The sequence below is a fragment of the Mustela putorius genome, unplaced genomic scaffold (assembly GCF_011764305.1).
Source record: "Mustela putorius furo isolate JIRA1106 unplaced genomic scaffold, ASM1176430v1.1 tig00003845_pilon_pilon_pilon, whole genome shotgun sequence".
Lineage (NCBI taxonomy): Eukaryota > Metazoa > Chordata > Mammalia > Carnivora > Mustelidae > Mustela > Mustela putorius.
In genome coordinates this window covers 90722684-90744417 of record NW_025421998.1, presented here as the reverse complement: position 1 = coordinate 90744417, position 21734 = coordinate 90722684, and the positions used below count along the sequence as shown (strand labels likewise).

The 21734-nt window shown below is 41.0% G+C and overlaps 1 protein-coding gene across 5 annotated transcripts in view; it reads left to right on the top strand.

The window, feature by feature from the left end:
* DGKI (diacylglycerol kinase iota) overlaps nt 1-14114 on the top strand; it is a 442305-nt gene extending 428191 nt beyond the window's left edge. For all 5 annotated transcript variants that reach the window (XM_045063016.1, XM_045063015.1, XM_045063018.1 and 2 more), the window contains one exon: nt 3595-14114. In XM_045063016.1, coding sequence (XP_044918951.1) covers nt 3595-3711 — 117 coding nt within the window. In that variant the 3' untranslated portion in view covers nt 3712-14114. The remainder of the gene's footprint in view (nt 1-3594) is intronic.
* The last annotated feature ends 7620 nt before the right edge of the window (nt 14115-21734 follow it).

Here is a 21734-nt window from a genome sequence, read left to right as displayed (position 1 = left end):
CCCTAAAAGTTAACCCCTGAAGTTAGGGTGGGAATTTCATCAATGCGGAAACTGAAACCAAAAGAGAGCTCTGTGCCCTGAGACCAGGAGCTGAGCCTGAAGCCAAACTCAGCTCTTTTGAGCCCCAGCCCAGCAGATGAGTCGTTCTCACGTGGGGACAGAGCACTCCCCGGATCCAACGGGATGGAGGAGGCAACAAAGCAATAAAGTGGAGTTTTCTCCCATGGTTTGCCTAATGTCTTTGTCTTACAGTGGTCCTCTGGCATCGGGACCTGAAGCATGGTTGGTTTCCCTGCAGCAAAAGGCATGTCAGTCTGGATTTAAAGCGTGTTCCTATCTTGAGGGCAGTGAGGCCAGAAACTGATAGTGTGACCTACATGCCGACCTTGAGGGAAAGATGCCCACAGGTAGAGGTCGGGTGTCAGGAGAAACTCCACTCAGGAGATCTGAGATTAGGCTGTACTGGGAGTCGTGCTTTTACAGAAAGCACCAAGGAAAGGCCTGGAAGCTGGAGCAGAGGAAGAGGTAAAGCTCAGTGCAGCCCCAGGACTGTAGCCCAGGAGAAGGGACGGGGTAGGGGGTGGGGGGGGGACAGTTAATACAGAACATCGGTACCACAGAGGAGACCGAGCAGCTCTGAGAAACCATCCTGGGTAGACGCGAAGAAAGGACAAACCGTTTAACTGTAGAGAGTTGCAGAGAAGAATTTTAACATAAAGATGAGGGTTTCATTAAGCTAAGGCAGTGTATAACCTAAGTTTGGAGCCGATGAATGTAGCCGAGGAACACAGACCTGTTCCTTATAGGACTTGAGCCCCACGAGACCTCTTGAAGTGACGAGCACCTGCTTTGGTCCATTTTCCCCCGGGGTGTCCTACAACTGCAGTGAGCGCCATAAAATAACTTTGTCTCCCACGTGGACCTCTTTTCCTTCTAACCCAGTTCTGAGCCAGCAGCACTGCCTGATTCTCCACGCTCCCCGCAGCCACCAGATCCCTGCTCTCCAAGGGAGGTCCCTGGCTGCCTGGGTTCCTCACTAGGGCTGTCGGACATGCTAAGCTGTGTCTGTTACCTGTCTGGTTAGCTAAGTGGGTGTAGGGTCATTTGAAACCGAGGAGCAGCTAAGGGCTCCATGGGATATTCTTCCCAGATGATATTTGCGCTTAAACTCTTCTTCATGTAACCCGATGGAGAAACACCAACCCTCTAGGCAGGATTGGGGAGGCCTCGGTTTCAGGGAGGTTTGTCTTGGCTGGGCCAACTCCCCGCACAGGGTGGCAGTTGTCTACTTAACCATGCAAAGGACTGCTCTTACCTCAGGAAATCAAAGGAAAAGAGGAGCAATGGGAAAGAGACAAAAGACTGGGCAGGACACCAGGCCCCGGAGCAGACTCATCTTGTTTATCTTTCTAAGTTTCTGAATCAGATAAATGGGCTCCACATTCCTTGAGATTGTGTTCTCTTTTGTTGAGTGTGTGTGTGCTTTTTCCCAAAACACCGCTTCCTTATTTTTATGATTATGAATATAGTGCATTCTTATATAGAAAACTCTAGCAATGCAAAGAAAAAGATTAAAATCATGAGAAATCTCACACTCTATGACCTATATACTATTAACATTTTAATGATCTCTCTTCACATGTAGGTATGCCTGTTTTTCTCTCTCATTTTTTTTTTTTAAGTCAGTGAAGTCCTACTGTTTTTTCATGCTATTGTAGAATGCTTTTGTCTCCCAACGTTGTGTTCTAGAAGTCTTACCATATGAAATAGTCTATGCTTCATCCTTTCGGGAGATCTGTTAATTTTTCCATTTTGTAATTTTATGCTAAGTTAAGCAGAACATGATAATTATGACTGGATCTTTTCCTAGACTTTTTTTTTTCTTTTTTGGAGAGAAGCAATGTCTTAAGAATTTTCCTTGATGCGGAATAGCTCCTTTAAAAACCAACTCAAGGGCCACCTTGGTTCACCTCTCTGAATACTTGGGAGCTAGTAATTCCAACTTCATTAATATTGAAGACCAGATAGTCTATTAATACTGTAAGCAAGATGTAAAAACTTCCTGTAGGAACTTTAAGCTAGCAGTTCGATATTAAATCCCAGATAAATAAATAAGATTTTAGAAAGAATCCAGAGCCACTGTTACTTTCCTTTTATCCTCTACCCACTTAGCCTTGTAAGCCACAGGGAACAGGCTTAATTGAGCTTGACACTCGCCATTGCAGTGACTCAGATGGAGGCTGAGAAGCCTGCAGTAATTTTTGTAATACTCGTGTGCACTTATACATGGAGCTGTTTCTTTGGTACAATGACCATGCCTCCATCTTTTTGAATTTAATATCACTTTTTAAATAGATAAAGCCATATCACTGAACAAAAATTAGAAGACTCAGGGAGTGTTCGGTAATATCTTTATGCATGCAAAAGAATGGAGGCCTTCCTTCCTTCTACTACTGAATTCTATCTGTTGACCTCCTTCGAGATATATCATGTGGGTGTATGTAAGAATAAATACGGCTTTAGAGTAGGCTGCAAGAAATGATACAATCTTTTAAGATGATGTAGAAGAACATTGCATGACATAAATTTTTGATAAATATATCAAATCCACTTAATAAAGTGAAAAAAGTGTGTTATATAATAGGATGTAAACAGAGTATGGGGTTTTTTTTTAACTTTTTTTTTTTTTTTTGAGAGAAAAAGTGCAAGGGGGGGGGGGGGGTGGAGGGAGAAGAAAAGAGAGGATCTTAAGCAGACTCTGCACTCAGCACGGAGCCCAACATGGGGCTTGATCTCAGAGCTCTGAGATCATGACCTGAGCTGAAATCAAGAGACAGATGTTTAACTGATTGAGCCACCCAGGTATCCCATAGTATGGTTTTCTGTTTATAAAAATTTTCTGTGTAGAGCCATAGAAAAAGACAAATTGGCTACTCTGTGGAAGGTTAATGGCGGTTAATTATCTTAGTGTAGTATAGGAATTAATGGTGATTTTTATTTTCTTCCTTAAAATTTTGTGCTTTTCCAAGTTTATTTAATCAATATTTATCACTTTTATAGTCCAAAATTGACTCTCTTTTTGGAGAGATGAGATATTCTGAATTGGAAAAACTTAACTGAAGACTTTGAAACCAGCAAAGAAACCTTTTTAGATCATATACAAGGATCTGGTCCTCTCATTGTCTGCTTGCTGTTTCCCAGGGTTTAGCATCATGGAAGCGTCTGGCGTCAGAAGTCCAAATGCCTACTTCCTACTTTTCTGTTCAGTGATTTCTCTTGCCCTTCTCCCAGAAAGAATTGGGGTTCCCAGACTCAGGGTGCCACACCATTTCCTGCTGTGGACTCAGTTTCTCTGAACCCCACTTTCCTCAGCTGTAAGCCCCACCTGTCAAGTGATCTTGCCTTTCTCTCGAACTTACCTACCTCATGTGTTTAATGTGGCAATAGATTTGAAAGTGTCTTGTCAACTCTAAAACCATGAGCATGGAAAAATCCTTTAGTGAGTGAACTTTGAACACTCTTTGATTAAAAAAAAAAAAAAAAAAATCTCATTGCAAGTATTTATGTCTCTTTCCTTCCCATTGTCACCTTTAGGGTAAGACACCTCAAGACAGAGCCCAGCAGGCTGGAGACCCAGATTTGGCTGCTTACCTAGAAAGCCGCCAGAACTATAAGATCATTGGCCATGAGGACCTGGAAACTGCTGTTTGACCCTGGTAGATCGCAAAGAGAACCTGAGCAAGTGTATCACCTGTGCCCTCCCGGCAATTGGGCAGCTCCCCTGGAAGAAGCTGTTGGAATCCACAAATATGTCTTTCTCTGCAAGAATCTAGCTGAGACCATGCCACCAGTTGTTAAGGGCTACCAGACATGCAACAGAACATGATAGCCCACTGAGGAAGAGGCAGGATACCTGGAGATTTGTGGAATACACATTCCACAAAATTTGATCCTTATTGCTTCCAGCAAGTAGCATGAACTGCTGTGTTCACCTGTATAATTTATTTTCGAGATTCACAGGATGTTCATACAAATGGCACTGCTCCCTCCTCCGCCATGCATTCACGATTCCTCCGTACTACACAATTCTACTGCAACTACCTACCATTCCAAAAAAAAAAAATACGATCTGCTGTCTTTACACTCAGTCTCTGAAGACCACAAGACACTCTGGAGGTCTCTGAAAGCCCTCTGGATGTCCTACAAAAATGCAACTGTAAAGCTGCTCCCATTTCCAAGACGAAATATACCAAGACTATTAGTGATTCTTTGCATGTCTCCCCTCTCTCGTCCCTTGTCATTCTGTAGGAGCTGGGACGTGCTACATGGATAATGTCTACGTGTGTGCTGTATCTCTAAGGTATGGCGAGGTGGCATGGGAGGGAACCCGGGGGCCGGCCCTGGCTGCAGGGATCTTGCTGATTGCCACGAAGGACTGGTTCAGCTTGGGCTGTTTGCACAACCCCATACTGCCTACGTGTAGCCATCTTTGCCTTTTGCTGTGATAGAGACGAGCAAAGGATTAAATGAAGGCCCACGGCTGGTTTGGCAGAATCACTGGATTTTAAGTGCTGTTGAAGTTGCTGAGCAGAAAACCACGTGTGGGGACTGTGGTTACAGGAAATGGAGCACTGTGACAGCATTTGCTTCTAGACTTTCTCGAGTGATAATAGAAAGCAGGCTAATTGACTTGAAATAAAACAGCCAATGCAAAAGTAGCAACATATGTCAAAATAACTCACTTAAGCGAGAACACAGTCACTGGCATGTTGCACGGAGGCAAATAAGTAGAGACTCTTGGGTGTAGTGGTGAGAGGGGTCCCGTTTTAGGTTTTCCTTCTAAGTGTTTGGTTTTCATTACCCCGAGTAAGCCTTATCCCAAGGACAAAGCCTTGTTTTATGAGTTCCACTGCCGGATTTCCAGGATGGCTGGGTCTTCCCGATGGATGCTTCACCTTTTGCTTGTCAGGTCCCAAGGTCATGCCTGATGGCGCTGCAACCCCATTTCTTACATATGGGGTAGTCTAATTTATTCTTTTCTCTGTTTCCCCCTACCAGGAAATTCTTAGTAGAAACCCACTGTGGGAACCCTAACCAGAAATGTGTCTTCTGGCGTTGGAATTACAACTTTGAATCCCACCGTAGATCACTTTGTACTTACTGGTCCCTCTAGTAGAGACTCTGTGATAACTACTAGAGCAGGAGGAAAGGGCTCCTAACTTTCAGTGAACATGTCTACTTGACTTGGGCAGAAGTCAGAAATGAAAGTGGGTGATCCAGGGTTGTTTCATACTAAAACTGATGTCTTCTGAGCTTTCTTCCATTTTGTTCTTAGACATAAGCAAAGTGCTTTCCTAGCGTCTCTGCATGTGAACATATAAATGATTGTATTTCCACATTCACTTTAAAGGTCCAGAGGTGACGCATTGCTTACCTGAATCGCATTTTGGTCACATATCATTTTGAGAGGACACATAGGAAAACTGTATTAAGGAGAAATAGCTTCTCTGGGGATGGGGGTAAAGGATCTCTTTAGCTGTTTCAAAATCAAATTATTGGTGTCATTTCTAGCTGTGGAAGACAGCTATGTTGGTTATGAGTCATCTATTTCCATCTATCAGTGTTTGCGATAGAATTATCTGTTGGGTTTTATGCTGAGGTGAGGAGGATGGCAGTAGATTGTCTCCAGAAACTGGAAAAAAATAGGCTCCAGGAGAATTAATCCCTGGGCTTCATCTGGGAGTTTTTCAGTTGGTAGGAATGTCAAAGAGAGGTGGTGATGACAGAAATATAGTCCTTGAAACAGACCGGAATCTGGCTTTGAATGGTGCCTTCCCTTCCCTAGATTGAGCCAAATAGTTGGCCACACAGTTGCTTACCCAGATCCCATCTCTGGGATGAAGGACTGTTTTCACCAGCTACCATCTCCTATTTCTTTGTGATGTTTCAAAGCAGCCCAGAGAGAATTTATGGTATAGATGGCTACAGGCCAGTTTAAATAGGTCCAACTGAAGTCACAGTAAATTCCTGGTATGAAATAGATAAAGTAATGACTACTGTAGGGGTTCTTATGCATTTGGAAATCACTCCAAGCTCCCCCCCCCAAAAGAGTTCTGCATTATGGATGGGAAACTATGTACAGCCAAGGCAAATATCTTTTTGAAAAAGCAAAGACCCTCGGGACTTGGGTTTTCCAACAAAAGAACATCAAAAATGAACAGAACGGATACATAGTTAATGGATTCAATATTAAACCTACCTTCTGTAGCATTTCTTAAAGTCCTGGCCTTCAGAAGGAGCTGGGGCCATATGCTCCAGGAGTTTCCAGCTCAGCTCAAGCATATAGTATCCCCTTTAGTGGGCCATCAGAAAGGGCAGAAACCAGTGGTCTGGCCCTGGTCTATATCTGGAAACCCACAAACATTTAAAGGACATAAAACTGTATACTTACAGGAATACCATTTTCCACAAACCCTCTCAGGACAGGGCTGGAGCGTGGCTGGCTTAGCTGCCCGTTGTCCTCTGTGCTTGGCTCTGAAGAGCCCTTCGTGGGCAGATGCTTTCTGCTTGGGGCTTCCATTTGTGGATTTCGGTTGATAGGGAGGAGTGTGAGAAATGGAAAGTTACTTCAAGACAACAGGAGAGAACCTTCAGGTCATTATTTTCAGAACCACATATTCCGAAAGTACACATTTAATGGAATAGAACCTGGTTTAGAACCCAGCTTCCCCCAGTGAAGCTGTGCTTTATCACATTCAGGGACTGATAGAAAACAAAAACAAACAACAGCAACAACAAAAGAAGCCAAGAAGGAAATAAACACCGCGGCCACAAATTTCACTTTGAGAGTTCTGGTTACCTTTATGGAGGCTATCACCTAAAACCAATGCAACTTCTGAAGAAGAGAAATTAGCTGGCAACTGCATGGCCATGATGTTAGTGACTGCTGATAGAAAGCCCCCACACAATCCCTGGCTCCCTCGCCCATCATGGTGGCTGGCCTTAGCACGTAAGCGGATGTGTTGGCATTGGGAGATACAAGCAGTCTGCATTTGGACCTTGTAATAGTTTCTTTGCCTAAAGGATTTCTGACATTCATTTCCTAGACTTCTCATAATATCCAGGTTTTATAATAATGTTTTATTTTTTTTAACATGTCAATTTTATTTCAAATATATAGATTTTTTAATCATAAAGGTAGAACATGCTTTTTATAGGAAAAAAAAGTTCTAATAGCACAGATGAGAATCACGGGCAAGGTCAAGGTTTCCTCTGTGCTCCTATCGTGGCCTGAGTCCCACTCCCCAGAGATAAACAGTGTTAACACTGATCAACATTGTTGCTTACAAGTTATGTCAGAAAGACTCTGTACATACAGCTCCCCCCCCCAACACACACACATAGAAATGTATTTATTTGTATACATATGTATGTATGGTATGTATTTATAATATGCTATACACACTTTATTGTATAGGTTTCCAGTAAACAAAACATTTTAGAAGCATGCTAATCATCTCTCTATGTATAGTAAAGCAAGCAAAGAAAAGCTAACAGGAAATTTTCCTTTATTCTTTGTTGTTTTTACAGCTGCTAAGCTGAGTTCTCTTACTGCAGCCACTCCAATTACACATGGCGTTTGCTATTGCCTGCCTGTGTCATAAAATCCATGACCAAGAGGTCTTATGATTGTTTAGGTTACCTACCATGAAGCACGAGACCTACTTTAGCCCAGAGTCTGGTCTGTGCTATTTTTGGATCACAAATGGAGAGTTTATTTCTCTGTCAAGCTCGTTCCCCATTACAAGGCTGATTTTGCAGGGCTAACACTCCCTACGTTGCCTAATGATATTTAATGCGGGCATGCTGCTGCCAGGAAGGTTTAGGAACTTGGGTACGGGCTGGGGTCTGAGGAGCCTGGCTTCCTTCCTGTGGGAGTAGTTCACGAAAATCACTGAAAACAGTACCATCTTTAATTCATTTATGCTGTTTAAAAATGAGATAGATCATTGTTGAAATAATGCACCATAGCCATCAAATAAAACCAATTGCTCTATTTAAATGGGCTATTTTCAGTTTGGGTAAGAAAAATGTAGAACATGTATTAAATGAGAGACTTTTCTAATTGATTTTAAACACTTGTATAAAATCGTTTCTACCCAGGTCTCACTAGAGCCTTCTCTGAATCGCTCTACTTTATCGTTTTCTGAATTCCGTATTCAGCTGATTGCTGTAGTTTTTTCTCTGTCTGGTCTCTCAGATGGACTTTGGCCCCATCCCTTTCTGTGTCCTGGTCTTCACTGATCTCTAGTCCCTCTAGTTTCTGACCTTGTCAAGAGTCCTCCTGGGCTTCCGACCACCACCTTCAGTCATTTTGTCATACAGACACCCAAATCTTCCCCAGGTATTCCACTCAAGATGGATCAGAATGAAATTACCCTCTGGGACAAGTATCCATTTTGCCTGAAGGACAAATATATGTCCACTGACTTTGATTACCCTATAAAGTTACAACATGCCTTATTCTGAGAAGCCACCTGCCATAGAAGTTTAGCACACATATGTCTTAGTCCTTCCGTAGTTGTCCACAATCATGGTGGCTTCTCCCACATCCAGTGATGTAAATCATGTGTTCCCCTAAATCACCTAGATAACTGGATTAGATACGTGTTATACCCCTAGTGGCCATCCATGGATTTTAGGCTGTCTCCCCAGAGTTTACTGAGAACCCTAAAAATAGGAACCGAGCAAGGAGGAGTGCCCTCAGAAAACCCACTCTCCCAGAACACAGAGCACTGACCCAATCCCAGAAAGAAAGCAGAAAAAAAATAATTCTTAGGCTGTTGAAGCATTGTCATTTAGAGATTTGAATATTGAATGGTATCCTCACGGTAGACAGATTCTAAAGTCTATATATGTATTCAGGCATTCTGCATGCAATCATATGTTCGTGAATCAAGCATACATTTGTATATTTAATCATTTATATGAAAAGTAATTTATCCCTTGCTCTGCTGCAGGCAACATGCTAAGGATCTAAGAATGAAAGCAAGAGCCAAAACTCTTGAGTTCATGGAGCTGGCAACCTAGGAGAAGACAGATTCCAATAGCACATGGTACCAGGGAAGCATGCCCTGGGGAGCCCATCAGGCTTTTACATGCCAGTCACTCTTCAGCCAGCAATCTCTGAGTCCTATGAAATATGAGATGAGAATATAAATATTAAAGAAATTATATTTTGCATTTCTTTTTCCCAAGAGTCTTGGTCCTGTTCTTAAAAATGTATTTGCGACCAAGACTTCAAGATGAGACAGAAATACGACGCCAAAGGGAGCTAAAACTCAGGCTGTTTCTCAAGGATGGAACTAGAAGCAGTAGGCAGAATTTGCAGTGGGTTTTGACTGAATACAACAATGAAGTATAACTATTGTCCTAGAGTGGAGTGGGCAACCTTACAGAATTACACACGTTCAGCCCCTGGGATTGTTTGTGAACGGAGGCTCCCTGACCATCTGGAGGGATGCTGTGATTAGGAACCTTCATCTAAGGAGCTGAAATCAGATGCTGTGAGTTTTTGAAATTTTGGTTTTTTTTTTTTTAAATGATGAATGGCCGGACTTCATTTTTAAAATTTATGAAAATCTTTGATTTTTTAATGTTTAGAACACCACATTGAGGGGAAAAATCTAAGAGAGAATGACTTTTGGTTCTCATTTAAAATATTATAAACCAACTAAGCCTGAATTTAAGAGCTAGTGCAAAGCAAACATACTCAGTGGTCTAACTTACTCCAAAATGCTTCTGGAAGCATCACGGATTTGGATGAATGTTCTTAGGCATTCTTAAGTCATATTAGAAATTGGTTTTACTATCTGTCCAATGTAAAAAAAAAAAAAAGTGCTGTGATTTGATATTCTCACAATTAAATGTAATCTACAACCACAGAAGAAAATTTTGCCTAAAAGATATTTGGGATCCAAGTGAATGGACACAAAAGACAACCGTGGAAAATGCCTTTGCTTCTGCTACAGTCCTGATAACTGCTAGAGAGCACTCACCCATGCAGAGGAGTTATGGTTCTGAATGTTTTCCAGAGTTTTCCTCTTTTGAGCCAAATGACATCTGAAAGGGATCCCTATATGGTGGGAACAACCGAAGCGATCTTGTTTCTCATTCTTTTAGTGAAACACATATAGCTTTCAAAAGAAAATAGTTGAAATACTGCTTACTGTTATTATCCTGTTTATTACAACTTCAGTCATGTTTTAAAATTTTTAGGGTTTTAGCATTTCGATGCCCTTTTAGCATTTCGATGCCCTTGTGACACCTTTGAGCTTCGGTACGAACCCATGAAATGGGTCATGCAGATCATGTTAGGTGAAAAAACCAAATCTTAACACAGTGAATTCAGCTTGCACAGATTCCTATGGTAAATGCTAGAACTGCGGCCAAAACGAACATCTCTGAATGTTACAGACTAACACGTCCACAGTAGATGTTTGCTGAGTAAACTGTTTCTCCCCACCACCACCCTGCCCACTGCGTTCACTGCTGTTTTACATCATGCAGATTTCCATAGTTTAGAAGGTGTCTCCTTGAAAAGATGACTTAGCATCCCACAGCAAAAGTTGAGTAGAACTAACAAAAATGTGAAGTTAAAAAGTCAAGAGGTTTTGCTCTCAGTGGCCTATCAGGTTGGGCAAAGTTCAAGGAGGAAAAAGGTCAAATGTTTTGGTGCCTGGGGGGGTTTCACGAGCCGGTAACACTGAGGATGACTTCCAGGTTTCTCTATGACTCTCAACATTTTAAAGTGTTAGTACTGTCTTCTCTCCTTGGAAGTCACGATTGGAACAATATTTTAGAATTCTGTACCCATAAGTGTTAAAAATGGGCTTGCCATTCAAGACTCCTTTGCTGTAAGCGGGTGGCCATGCAAAGCTATATCTGTCCTACCATCACATGCACAGAGGTCTGATACACCTGTGGGAAGTTCTGCTGACTTTGAAATGGGAAGAACAAACAGACTGGAGAGATCCTTCAATTCCTGCTCTCATCTTTTACAAAGCACCTTGATGGGCAGCTCAGTGACCATGTAGAAGAAGGATGTTTGATCTGGAAAGAAGACAAAGCTAGATCAGGAACAGGAATGTTTGGAGGAGACAGGTGAAGAATGGTGAGATTCAAGTCCTCTAGGGCAGACAATATGCAGAAGAAAGCAAGGACAGAAGAATTCTGAACAGACATGAAAAGGAGGTGACTTTATTACTTCTAGAAGGATTTCTTTTTTTCTTAAACATTACATCCGGAAAAAATGGATGGGGCTTTCTGGGAAACAAAGTGACTTACTAGGGTTTGTTCTAGTATTTCAGCAAAAATTAACCACCAAATGAGGGAACAGGAGAAGGCACTTCCATAATTGTGAGGGAGCTTAGACTAAAAGACTCCTTTGATACTTTCTCATTTTTGATTTCTGTGACTTCAGACCCAAGCAGAACTCATTTAAAGCCCTCAGCCTCTTTAGGTTCCTGCCATGTGATGGCAATTAAAGTTTTTTGTAAAAACACCAGTCATTGCAAATATAGCCTGGATCGTTGAGAAACAGGTTTTTCATGACACCGAAACAATTTGTTTTGCTTATATACACACCTGCATGTGTGCACAACCATGCGTGCACACACACACAGACACACAGAACTCTCTTTGTCCATTGCTAGCCCATTTCCAAATCTCCTGAGTAAGATATGTATTTCTACTAAGGCAGAACAGTCACAGGTTCAATAATTAAAGAGAAAAAAGGCTCTAGTGTTCATTTTCCTACTTTCTACCCATTTGTTGTTTGGGGTATGTGGTTGTGGGTAGGGCTTAGAGAAGGAGCAGAAGATCTCTATTTTCTGGTAAAGAGGTATAGAGGCAGATTTTATAACTTATTGCCATTAAGTAGGACTTAGTCTTATATCACTAGGCTGGTGTTGCTATGTTTGTGGATTCTAGTTTTCTTTTAAGTCCATTTTTAAAATCTTTTTTAAAGATTTATTTATTTTTAGAGAGAGCATGTGTGTGTGAATTGGGGGAGGGGCAGAGGGAGAGAATCTTTCATGCAGACTCCCCACTGAGTGAGGAGCCTGATGTAGGGCTCAGTCTCACAACCCATGAGATCATGACCCCCACACTTAACTGACTGAGCCACCCAGGTGCCCTGTGGACTATACTTTTAATTGCCCATCCTCCCTTTCTTCCATAATAATAAGACTTGAGTTCTTAGATTTCAGGTTGGCTCAATGGAAGGCACTATAGAGGTAGTCTTCAAAAATGGACTCCTAGCTGGAATCTTGCTCAGAAAATGCTCCCAGTCCACCTTCTCCCCCACCTCACCCTTGCCCTGAAGGTGAAAGAAGAGCAGAGGTATGAGAAAAAAAGATTCTCAAGAGTGGGACAATAATAAGGCTCCAGTCTTCACACAAATCACCATGGCAACTCATACACAAATAATATATACTCTCAGCCAACTTTGAACCTCATGGAAAGCAAATTCAGAAGACATAGAAAAAGATTGAACTTATTCAAAGTGGCTTCAAAGAATATCATGAAATTTTCAATCTATGCAGCTTAGAAGAATTACGTGTGGAATTTAGGAGAGGAGACAATTCCTATAATAGAACTTTCTAATAGAGCTTTCCTTGGGACTGGGTTGTTGGTTGAAGGAGTTTCTCTATGTGCTCGTAGGAGATTGGACCTATCCACAGATTCATGATGGTCTATGGTAAAATTTGAGAGAAATAAAGACAACTTGGGTTTTTTTCATAAGTCTATATTCAATCCTTAAAAATTGAAAGACTTTTTTTAATTTTGGGAGTTATATATAACATTTCTTCTTAAAATTATAGAATAGGGGATGTTTACAAATTGTCTTGTAAAAATAAGCCAATGACAGCTCTAAATTGGTTTACCCTATATTTTGTTTTAAATTTATGGGTAACTCTGTGAGATATGTGGGTGAGATTTATCACTTTTAAGATACTATCCAGCTTTGATATTTACTGCACCTTGTATATTGAATCCAAATAGTTCCTGACCTTTTGGGTTTTATTAACGCTACAGTTTTTCATTCCCTGCCCTCCGTTCCTTGTTGGTTGGACTGAGGCTTTGACCACATGCCTGATTTCCAATGCAATTAGAACTCAGATCGATGCTTGCTAATATCCTGATTGTGCGCTGGGAAGTATGGGTTTCTTGCTATCCTGGGAAAAGAGATTAAGAACTTTCATAGACAAAATATTCTAGCACAGTAGAATATTTTGCAACACACGTCTTTGAGAAGGTAAAGTCTGATTTAGTATCAGTAAAGATTAGCTAGGTTTTTTTTTTTTAATTACTCTTTATTTATTACCAACGGTTAAGTGACAACTGTGAATCTGAATATAATATGGATCACAGCTGATCAAAAATGGGCCAAACCATTCCTGTAAAGAGTTAAGGAACAGAGGACAATCTCAGTTCCATATGAATGAATATATTCCATTTAATTTGGTGTCTGAGTGGGAGAAGATTCTTGCACACCCAGAGGACGCTTGGCTGTGGGTAATTCACTCTCAGAGGCTACATCTGTGTGAAGAGTTGCAGTCACATTATAAAGGGCTCTTTCATGATTTCTGATTCTGCCCTATCTCATCCCAGAGCCATGCTTTTGCAGAGCTGCCAACTGGCAGGTGGAATCCAAAAAAAAAAAAAAAGAAAGAAAGAAAGAAAGAAAAAAAAATAGCAGCTGTGGCAGTAAGTTGATGAAGTTTTACTTCCAGGTGAACTGAGATCCAGAGAATATGAAATGGAGGGAGGGGGGTGGGAAGGGGAGGGAAGGGGAGGGAAGGGGAGGGAAGGGAAGAATGGAGTTTTTTGTAACAAAGTCATAAAGTATTTTTCCCTAATTTTATTGCATTTCCTATTTATATAAAGTATCTTGATCACTGTGTTGCTCTACAGAGATTTTCAACGGAATTCATTTGGGAGACTGAACTAATCTCTGAAAACGAAATTGACTAGTTACAGTTACTTTTTGGACACTTTTTCTGTATTGTGAATTGTGTGGAAATGTACAGAATAAAAATTAAGAAACATAACCAGTTTCTTTTCTTCTCTTCCTGGCTGCTAGATGTAGTGGGTGTGAGTGCTGTCTTTAATGGTGGCTAAGTTAGATTTTCAATATCAGGAACTAAGCAGACATTGGCTGTTAGACAAGGCAGAGACTCAAAGGGTCCCTGACAAGGCAGACATTTAAAAAATTTTTTCTTCTTTTAAGATGGACTAATAGAGTCCAGATTTATCCTCCCAGGGACCTGAATAAAGAACATCTATATATAAAATAGTGTTTGTTAAGACACTGGGCATTAGGCAAAACAAAACAAAATAAAACAAAAAAACCCACTGATACTTAAAAGGTGACAGTCAGCTGCATGGTTACGCCATTTTACAGACTTCAGAGTTTCCAGTCAGTGGCTCGGGGAAGGGTCATTCCTGCAGAGCCTGGCAGAGTTCTTGAGTTGGGGAGACCGAGGCAATTGAGCTTACAGAGCAGAGTATCAGGAAACTGCACAGAGAACCCCACACATCTACAGAGCCCCCCACCCTTTGGTATGCAGCAAAACACTTGCCTCTGTGTGTGTGTGTGTGTGTGTGTGTGTGTGTATGTGTGTAAGAGAAAGAGAAAGAAAGAGAGGGAGAGAAACCCACCTAAACTTTGGAGAACCATGTCAAATGCTTAGAAGGCACAATGTCCAGTGCTCGCTCATGGCTGGGAATAATGCCCTTTGCCCCCAGCCACGCCACACGCCTCCCATCTACTCTGCCACAGCTTTTTATTTCTTAACAAGACATTACAAATCCCCTGCTTTCCCACTCTGGTCCCTTTTCCTCGCCCACGCAGGCCACGGTGGTGATCGCCATGGTGGTTTCGTGTGAATCTTTTTTTTTTTTTTATTAAAGATTTTATTTATTTATTTGACAGAGAGAGATCACAAGCAGGCAGAGAGGCAGGCAGAGAGAGAGAGGAGGAAGCAGGCTCCCTGCCGAGCAGAGAGCCCGATGTGGGACTCGATCCCAGGACCCTGAGATCATGACCTGAACCGAAGGCAGCGGCTTAACCCACTGAGCCACCCAGGCGCCCATCGTGTGAATCTTTACACGTCTCCATTTCTTCTCCCTTCTCCCTTCTTCGACTTCTCAACTTCTGTTAACTATATTCCCTGTCACAGACGTGCATTTTATTTTATGTCTTTGTGTTTTTTTATTTTAATTCCAGTATAGTTAACATACAGTAGTATAGTAGTTTCTAATAGAATGTGTACTATGTGTGTACTAGTAGTGATTCAACGATTCTAGGTATCACTCAGTGCTCATCATGGTAAGTGTGCTCCTAACCCCCTCACCACCTCCCCTCTGGTAACCACCAATTTGTTCTCTATAGTTAAGAGTCTGTTTCTTGGTTTGTTTCTCTTTGTTTTCCTTTGTTTTGTTTCTTATGTTCCACATATGTGTGAAATCATACATTTGTCTTTATTTGACTGGCTTATTTTGCTTAGCATTATTCTCTCTAGCTCCATCCACGTTGTTGCAAATGGCAAGATTTCATTCTTTTTTATGCCTGAATAATATTTCTCTCTCTCTCTCTCTCTCTCTCACACACACACACACACACACACACACACATACTACCTCTTTTTTATCCATTTATCTATTGATGGACATTTGCACAGCTTCAATAGTTTGGCTATTGTAAATAATGCTGCAGTATAGCCTTTCAATTTAGGGTTTTTTTGTTTTTGTTATGTTTTTTGTATTCTTGGTGTAAATACCAAGATGCAGTAATACCAAGTAATATTAATACCAAGTAATACCAATACCACAAATAGCAAGTGATGCAGTAATTGCACTACTGGGTAAAATACCCAATAGTGCAATTACTGCATCACTTGGTAATTCTATTTTTAATTTTGGGGGGAAATGCCTTGCTGTTTTCCACAGTGGCTGCAATAGTTTGCATCCCACCCATACTACACAAGTGTTCCTTTTTCTCCACATTCTCGGCAACACTTGTTGCTTATTGTGTTTTGATTTTAGCCATTCTGATGGGTGTGAGGTTTTATCTCATTGTAGTTTTTATTTGCATTTCCCTGATTATGAGTGACGCTGAGCATCTTTTCATGTGTCTGTTGACCATCTGTATGTCTTATTTAGATAAATGTTCATGATTTTGGTCCATTTTTAATTGGATAACTTGTTTTCTGAGTATTGAGTTGTATAAGTTCTTTATATATTTGGGGTACTAACCCTTTATCAGATATGTCATTTGTAAATATCTTCACCATTCATAGGTTTTCTATTAGTGTTTTTGTTTCCTTCACTGTGCAGAAGCTTTTTATTTTGTTCTAGTCTACAGATGCACATTTTACATTCTATTTTGCACCAATGTTAAAAATTCTATATGTTATCAATTTTTTTGAATTCTAAGATTTGAAAGGTAAGAACATGGACATTTATTAGCATGGCAGGTTAATGGGTTTCTCAGAGGCAAATATTAAGCTACAGTTACATTTTTTTTCTGAAACTTTTCAAGGCCAGGACCCCAGTGCCAAACAAAAGAGAATATTTCTGTCATTCAGAAAATCATTTCTCTTACTATTTTTAGATTTCTTTTCTTCATAGTTGGAACTTTTGATACTGTTTTTTCTTTGTTTTGAAGTTGTCTTTGTTTTTGTTGAAAGATACAACACACACACACACACACACACACACACACAGTTTTTTCATTATGTCTCTAGTATCATTGATCTCCCTTGTCATTCTGAAACCCATTTCATTCTTCCTTCTACCTTCAGGGTATCTTGGAGTCCACTGCCTTCCTGTTCTAACTTTGATGAACTTTTTCATAGTCATGCTGTACAATTATCACCTTAGGCTTTTCTTCTTTGGACTTCTGCACTTGTCTTATCACTTTTTTAAAAAAAAGATTTTATTTGTTTGACAGAGAGAGCACAAGCAGGGGGATCAGCAGAGAGAGAGGGAGAAGTAGGCTTCTGCAGAGCAGGGAGCCCAATGTGGGGCTCGATCCCAGGACCCTGGGATCATGACCTGAGACGAAGACAGATGCTAAACCATCTGAGTTACCCAGGTGCCCTTGCATTTGTCTTATCACTTTCGACTCACATATTTCTTAGTTCCTTGATTTGCTGGAGGATAGTCACAGATTATTTCTTAAAACCAAGCACTAGGGAAATAATTTCTTTGAGTTCTTGCATGTGTAAAAATGGCTGTTTTGTCTTTTACTAAATTTTTTCTGCATTTGGGATTCCGATTGTGATACTTTTCATTAGAAAATTGGAGAATCTTAGGAAAAAGACCTGTGTGCTTTATGAAAAGTAGAAACTAATTTGCCAATATATTCAAATCTCAGAGTCACATGTTATGGAGTAAAATGACTCTAGAAATCCTGCTGAAAAACTTCGTTTTGCACAGGAGGAAACCAAGGTTCCAATGGACCAAAAATGCTGCTCAAGGTCACATAGCTAACTGTGACAGGGGATTTCACCAACACTCAGGGGCTCCCCATTTGCAACTGGTATTGCAATAGCATGTTTCAATGCTTTGGATTCTGCCTGAAAAAGCTACTGGGGTGAAACAGATGTTTGTAGCAGATGAGAAGGCACTGGATTTCAGCCCAGCTCTGCTCCTGAGAAGCCATGTTTCTTGCTCTCCTTGGGTCCAACTTTCCTCATTGGTAGAACAAGCTTGTACGACCAATGGTCTCTAGAGGGCCCCTTTCTTTTCTTAAGTAGTAAGATTCCCTGAAGGGGATTTTTTTTTTTTTTAAAGATTTTATTTATTTATTTTACTTGAGAAAGAGAGACAGTAGGGTTGGGGGGAGTTGCGAGAGGGAGAAACTCTGAAGCCAACTCTGCTGAGCACATAGCCAGTTGCTGAGCTCCGAGATGATGACCTGAGCTGAAACCAAGAGTTGGGCTCTTTCTATTTTTAAATATTTTATTTATTTATTTATTTGACAGAGAGAGAGAGAGAGAGAGATCACAAGTAGACAGAGAGGCAGGCAGAGAGAGGGGGGAAAGCAGGGTCCCCGCTGAGCAGGGAACCTGATGCAGGGCTCGATCCCAGGACCCTGAGAACATGACCTGAGCTGAAGGCAGAGGCTTAACCCACTGAGCCACCCAGGTGCCCCAAGAGTTGGGCTCTTAACCGACTGAGCCACCCATGTGTCCCTGAAGGGAATCTTTTAATAAAGTTCATTATAAAGATGAAAAAAGCTTCAAAATGATCTCCATTCAAGGTCCTCCCTTTGGAAAACATTACTAAAATTATCCCCCAAATATTTTGTTCGAGCGCTATGTGCCATAGCATTCATTACTGGTCAGCATTTTAAAAGTCTAAAACAAATGCCTTTTTAAAAATATATCTGTGTCTCCAAACCTTGAGAATTTTTATGTGTGTTTATTTTCAGGGATCAGTACGATGAGTCACAGGTGGCTAGCTCCCCAACTCTACAGTCTGTCACTTCAGAGGTGTAAAGGTAATTAGCTCACTTTCATGCAGATGGAAAGAACCAGAACTTACATGGAGCACAAATGCTTGTAACTATTAGGTTTTATAACTATGTAGCAGCCATGGTAATGATAACAAGGATGTTTCTCCTTCGCTGACCATTCTAGTTAGGTCATGGGGCTTTTTTCCTGCTTGACATTGTCTGAATCCTTGGGGACAACTCTGGGTTCGATACCTATGTTGCTGATTACAGACAAAGTGAGCTTTGTCATGTAACACTTTTTCTCAGTCTCAGAATCCTCATCAAAATTGTAGAAAAACAGTATCACGGACTAAATGGACTTTTGTGGACTAAATGAAAAATACTTAGAACAAAGCCTAGCACACAGTAAATGCTCAATAAATTGTACCTATGAAAATATGCTGGGGAGAATTACAATGATGACATGCTTTTTTTTTTTTTTTTAATTTTTTTTTTAAGATTATTTATTTATTTATTTGTCAGTGATGGAGAGAGAGCGAGCAAGCACAGGCAGACAGAGAGGCAGGCAGAGGCAGAGGGAGAAGCAGGCTCCCTGCCAAGCAAGGAGCCCGATGTGGGACTCGATCCCAGGACGCTGGGATCATGACCTGAGCCGAAGGCAGCTGCTTAACCAACTGAGCCACCCAGGCGTCCCTTAAATCACATTTCTTACACTTCCCCTGCACTGTGGGGCAGGGGACAGGTGAAAGGAGAAGGCCTGTACAGAACTTAGATGATTTGGTATACTTAATCTTTACTCTGACGTTCCTTATCGAAAGTTTGCCTCAACCCTTTTTACTCCCTCTGGCTTGTAAAGGTGCCTTAAAAAACAAAAGGTATACACACTTCGGCAGTGATAAATAAGGTACAATTCTGAAAACTTAAATTGACCGAAGATATAGAATCAATAGACCCAAAAGCTTGAACTGAGAATGGAAAAGAACATTCATAGGCTTGTCCTGATTCAAGTTTCATATGATGTCAGTCTGTGGGCATCTCTGGTTTACGAGGAAACCACTGGGCTGTCTCTTCTAATATGCATACACATGTAACCCTATTAACGATTTGGTTAGGTCCAGGGATTGTTTTCTGATTTTAATTTGCTTTTTTAAAAAAATGTTGAGCTCACCAAATTTCCAGACTCACATGGTATAGAACCAAGCTTTGGAAGATTCTTTCGTAACATGGAAACCTCTGCCAATGCATAAGCTGTAGTGATATTGTATATGTTCTCCAGACTACCCACAGGGTTCAGTTGCAGTTTCCGTGACTAGCCCCATTGCCTGAAGCCTCTCTTTAAATGTCCTCTATTCATAACTTTTACTTTCAGCTTTGGAATTACATTTCGTCTGGCTCCTCTGAATTTAGGTTTTTGAGGTTTTGTGATTGTTTTTTTTTTGTGTCTGCATCTTTTGGTTTTTGTTTTTGTTTCTGTTCTTGTTTGGTTTTGTACTCTACAGAAAGGAAAAAGGCTTCTTCAGCCCAAACCTAAGGTTTGCAGTGAACACCATGATATAGTTGCATGAATTAAGACCTTTTCATTGTCGCTGATGATGGGGATGAAATGGAGGCATACAAGCTGTTTTTAATTATCTGTACAGAAAAATCAATAGCAGTACTTTACGCCAGCTCAGTGAGCTGCTGGCTTATTGCAGGAAGAGATTACAGCTGCCCTGTCTGCCAGCAACACACTCATTCTTCTGACAGAGGCAATCGGGAGTGAGATTCTCAACTCCTTTAGCAGTAGCCTCTGGTAAAAAGTACATGCTTAATTACCAAATGCGAAATGGCCATTTAGATTGTCACAAGAAGGCTGATACTGAAGGAAAGGAATTTTCTTGCTCTAACCCAAACCCACTGATATTTTTCATTCTATTTATCTTGTCTAAAAAGAAGTAGGGAGTAAAGGTTGGATGTCACAAATACTAAATATCATCCATGTGGTTTGCACTAGAATAATGTCCTTGTCACTTGACTTAATATCCCCACTCGAGAAAAATGAGTCTTCCAGAAATGTATTAGTTACGTTGTAATTTTTATTTTCAGGGAACAAAACAGAGGCTGTGGGAGCCTGGATCAGAAACTGTTCCAGTCTCCTCACTGGTGTAAATTGAACCAGAATTTCCCATACTGAGATCTCTGGTCATCTGTTATTTTATGGCCCCAGTGAACCCCACCTCCTGATCTTAATGTCCTGTATGATCCCTTCCACACTAACTTTGGGTTTGTCCCTTTTGCTAATGTCCCATTTAGCTGGTATGAAGCAAGTAGTATTTCATAGGCACTTTCCCAATGGGGCTTGTCCCTCTGGTCTGCTCTTTCTAGGGACCCAGCACCATTATGACAAATCCCAACTTAGCCACATGGAGAGACATGCAGAAAGAGAAAGATGTCTGCCAGCCCTAATCTGTTTCAGCCACCCCAGTAGAGGCACCCATCCAATGCATAATTGAAGAGGCCATCTCAGATGATCTAGTCCCAGTGTGTGACAGAGGAGAGCCACCCTGATGAGTCCAGTCCAAACTGCAGAATCATGAGCAAAAAAGTGATTGCTGATTTTTTTTTTTAAGATTTTATTTATTTATTTGACAGAGCGAGATCACAAGTAGGCAGAGAGGCAGACAAAGAGAGAGGAGGAAGCCGGTTCCCGGCCGAGCAGAGAGCCCGATGCGGGGCTCGATCCCAGGACTCTGGGATCATGACCTGAGCCGAAGGCAGAGGCTTTAGCCAACTGAGCCACCCAGGCGCCCCCCCCCTTTTTTTTAAAGAGTGATTGCTGATTTTTAAAGCCACTAAGTTTTCAGTGGTTTGGAACAAAACCATGGATAACTGAATCAGAGTCTCAATATCTGAAATGACACAGCCCGATTGGCTTGACCATTTGTGAGCCATTCCCTTAAATTAGTAAAGATAGGAGAGGGAATAGTTACGTGAATTTTTTAGCCCACCAATAATTGAATTTGTGCATTGAAGTGGCCTGTACTGCAATATAGAATCAGAATTATGGAGTTGGATAGTCCTCCCAAGGTATACATTTGTATTTTCAAACTCTTCACTTTGAAAATTAAAAAAAAACAAAACAAAAACGAAGATGGAGTCCACAAAATTTGAACTAGGAATAGAATTCAAGCCTCATGATTCTCCCAGTATCTGTATTTTGTGGGCTCCA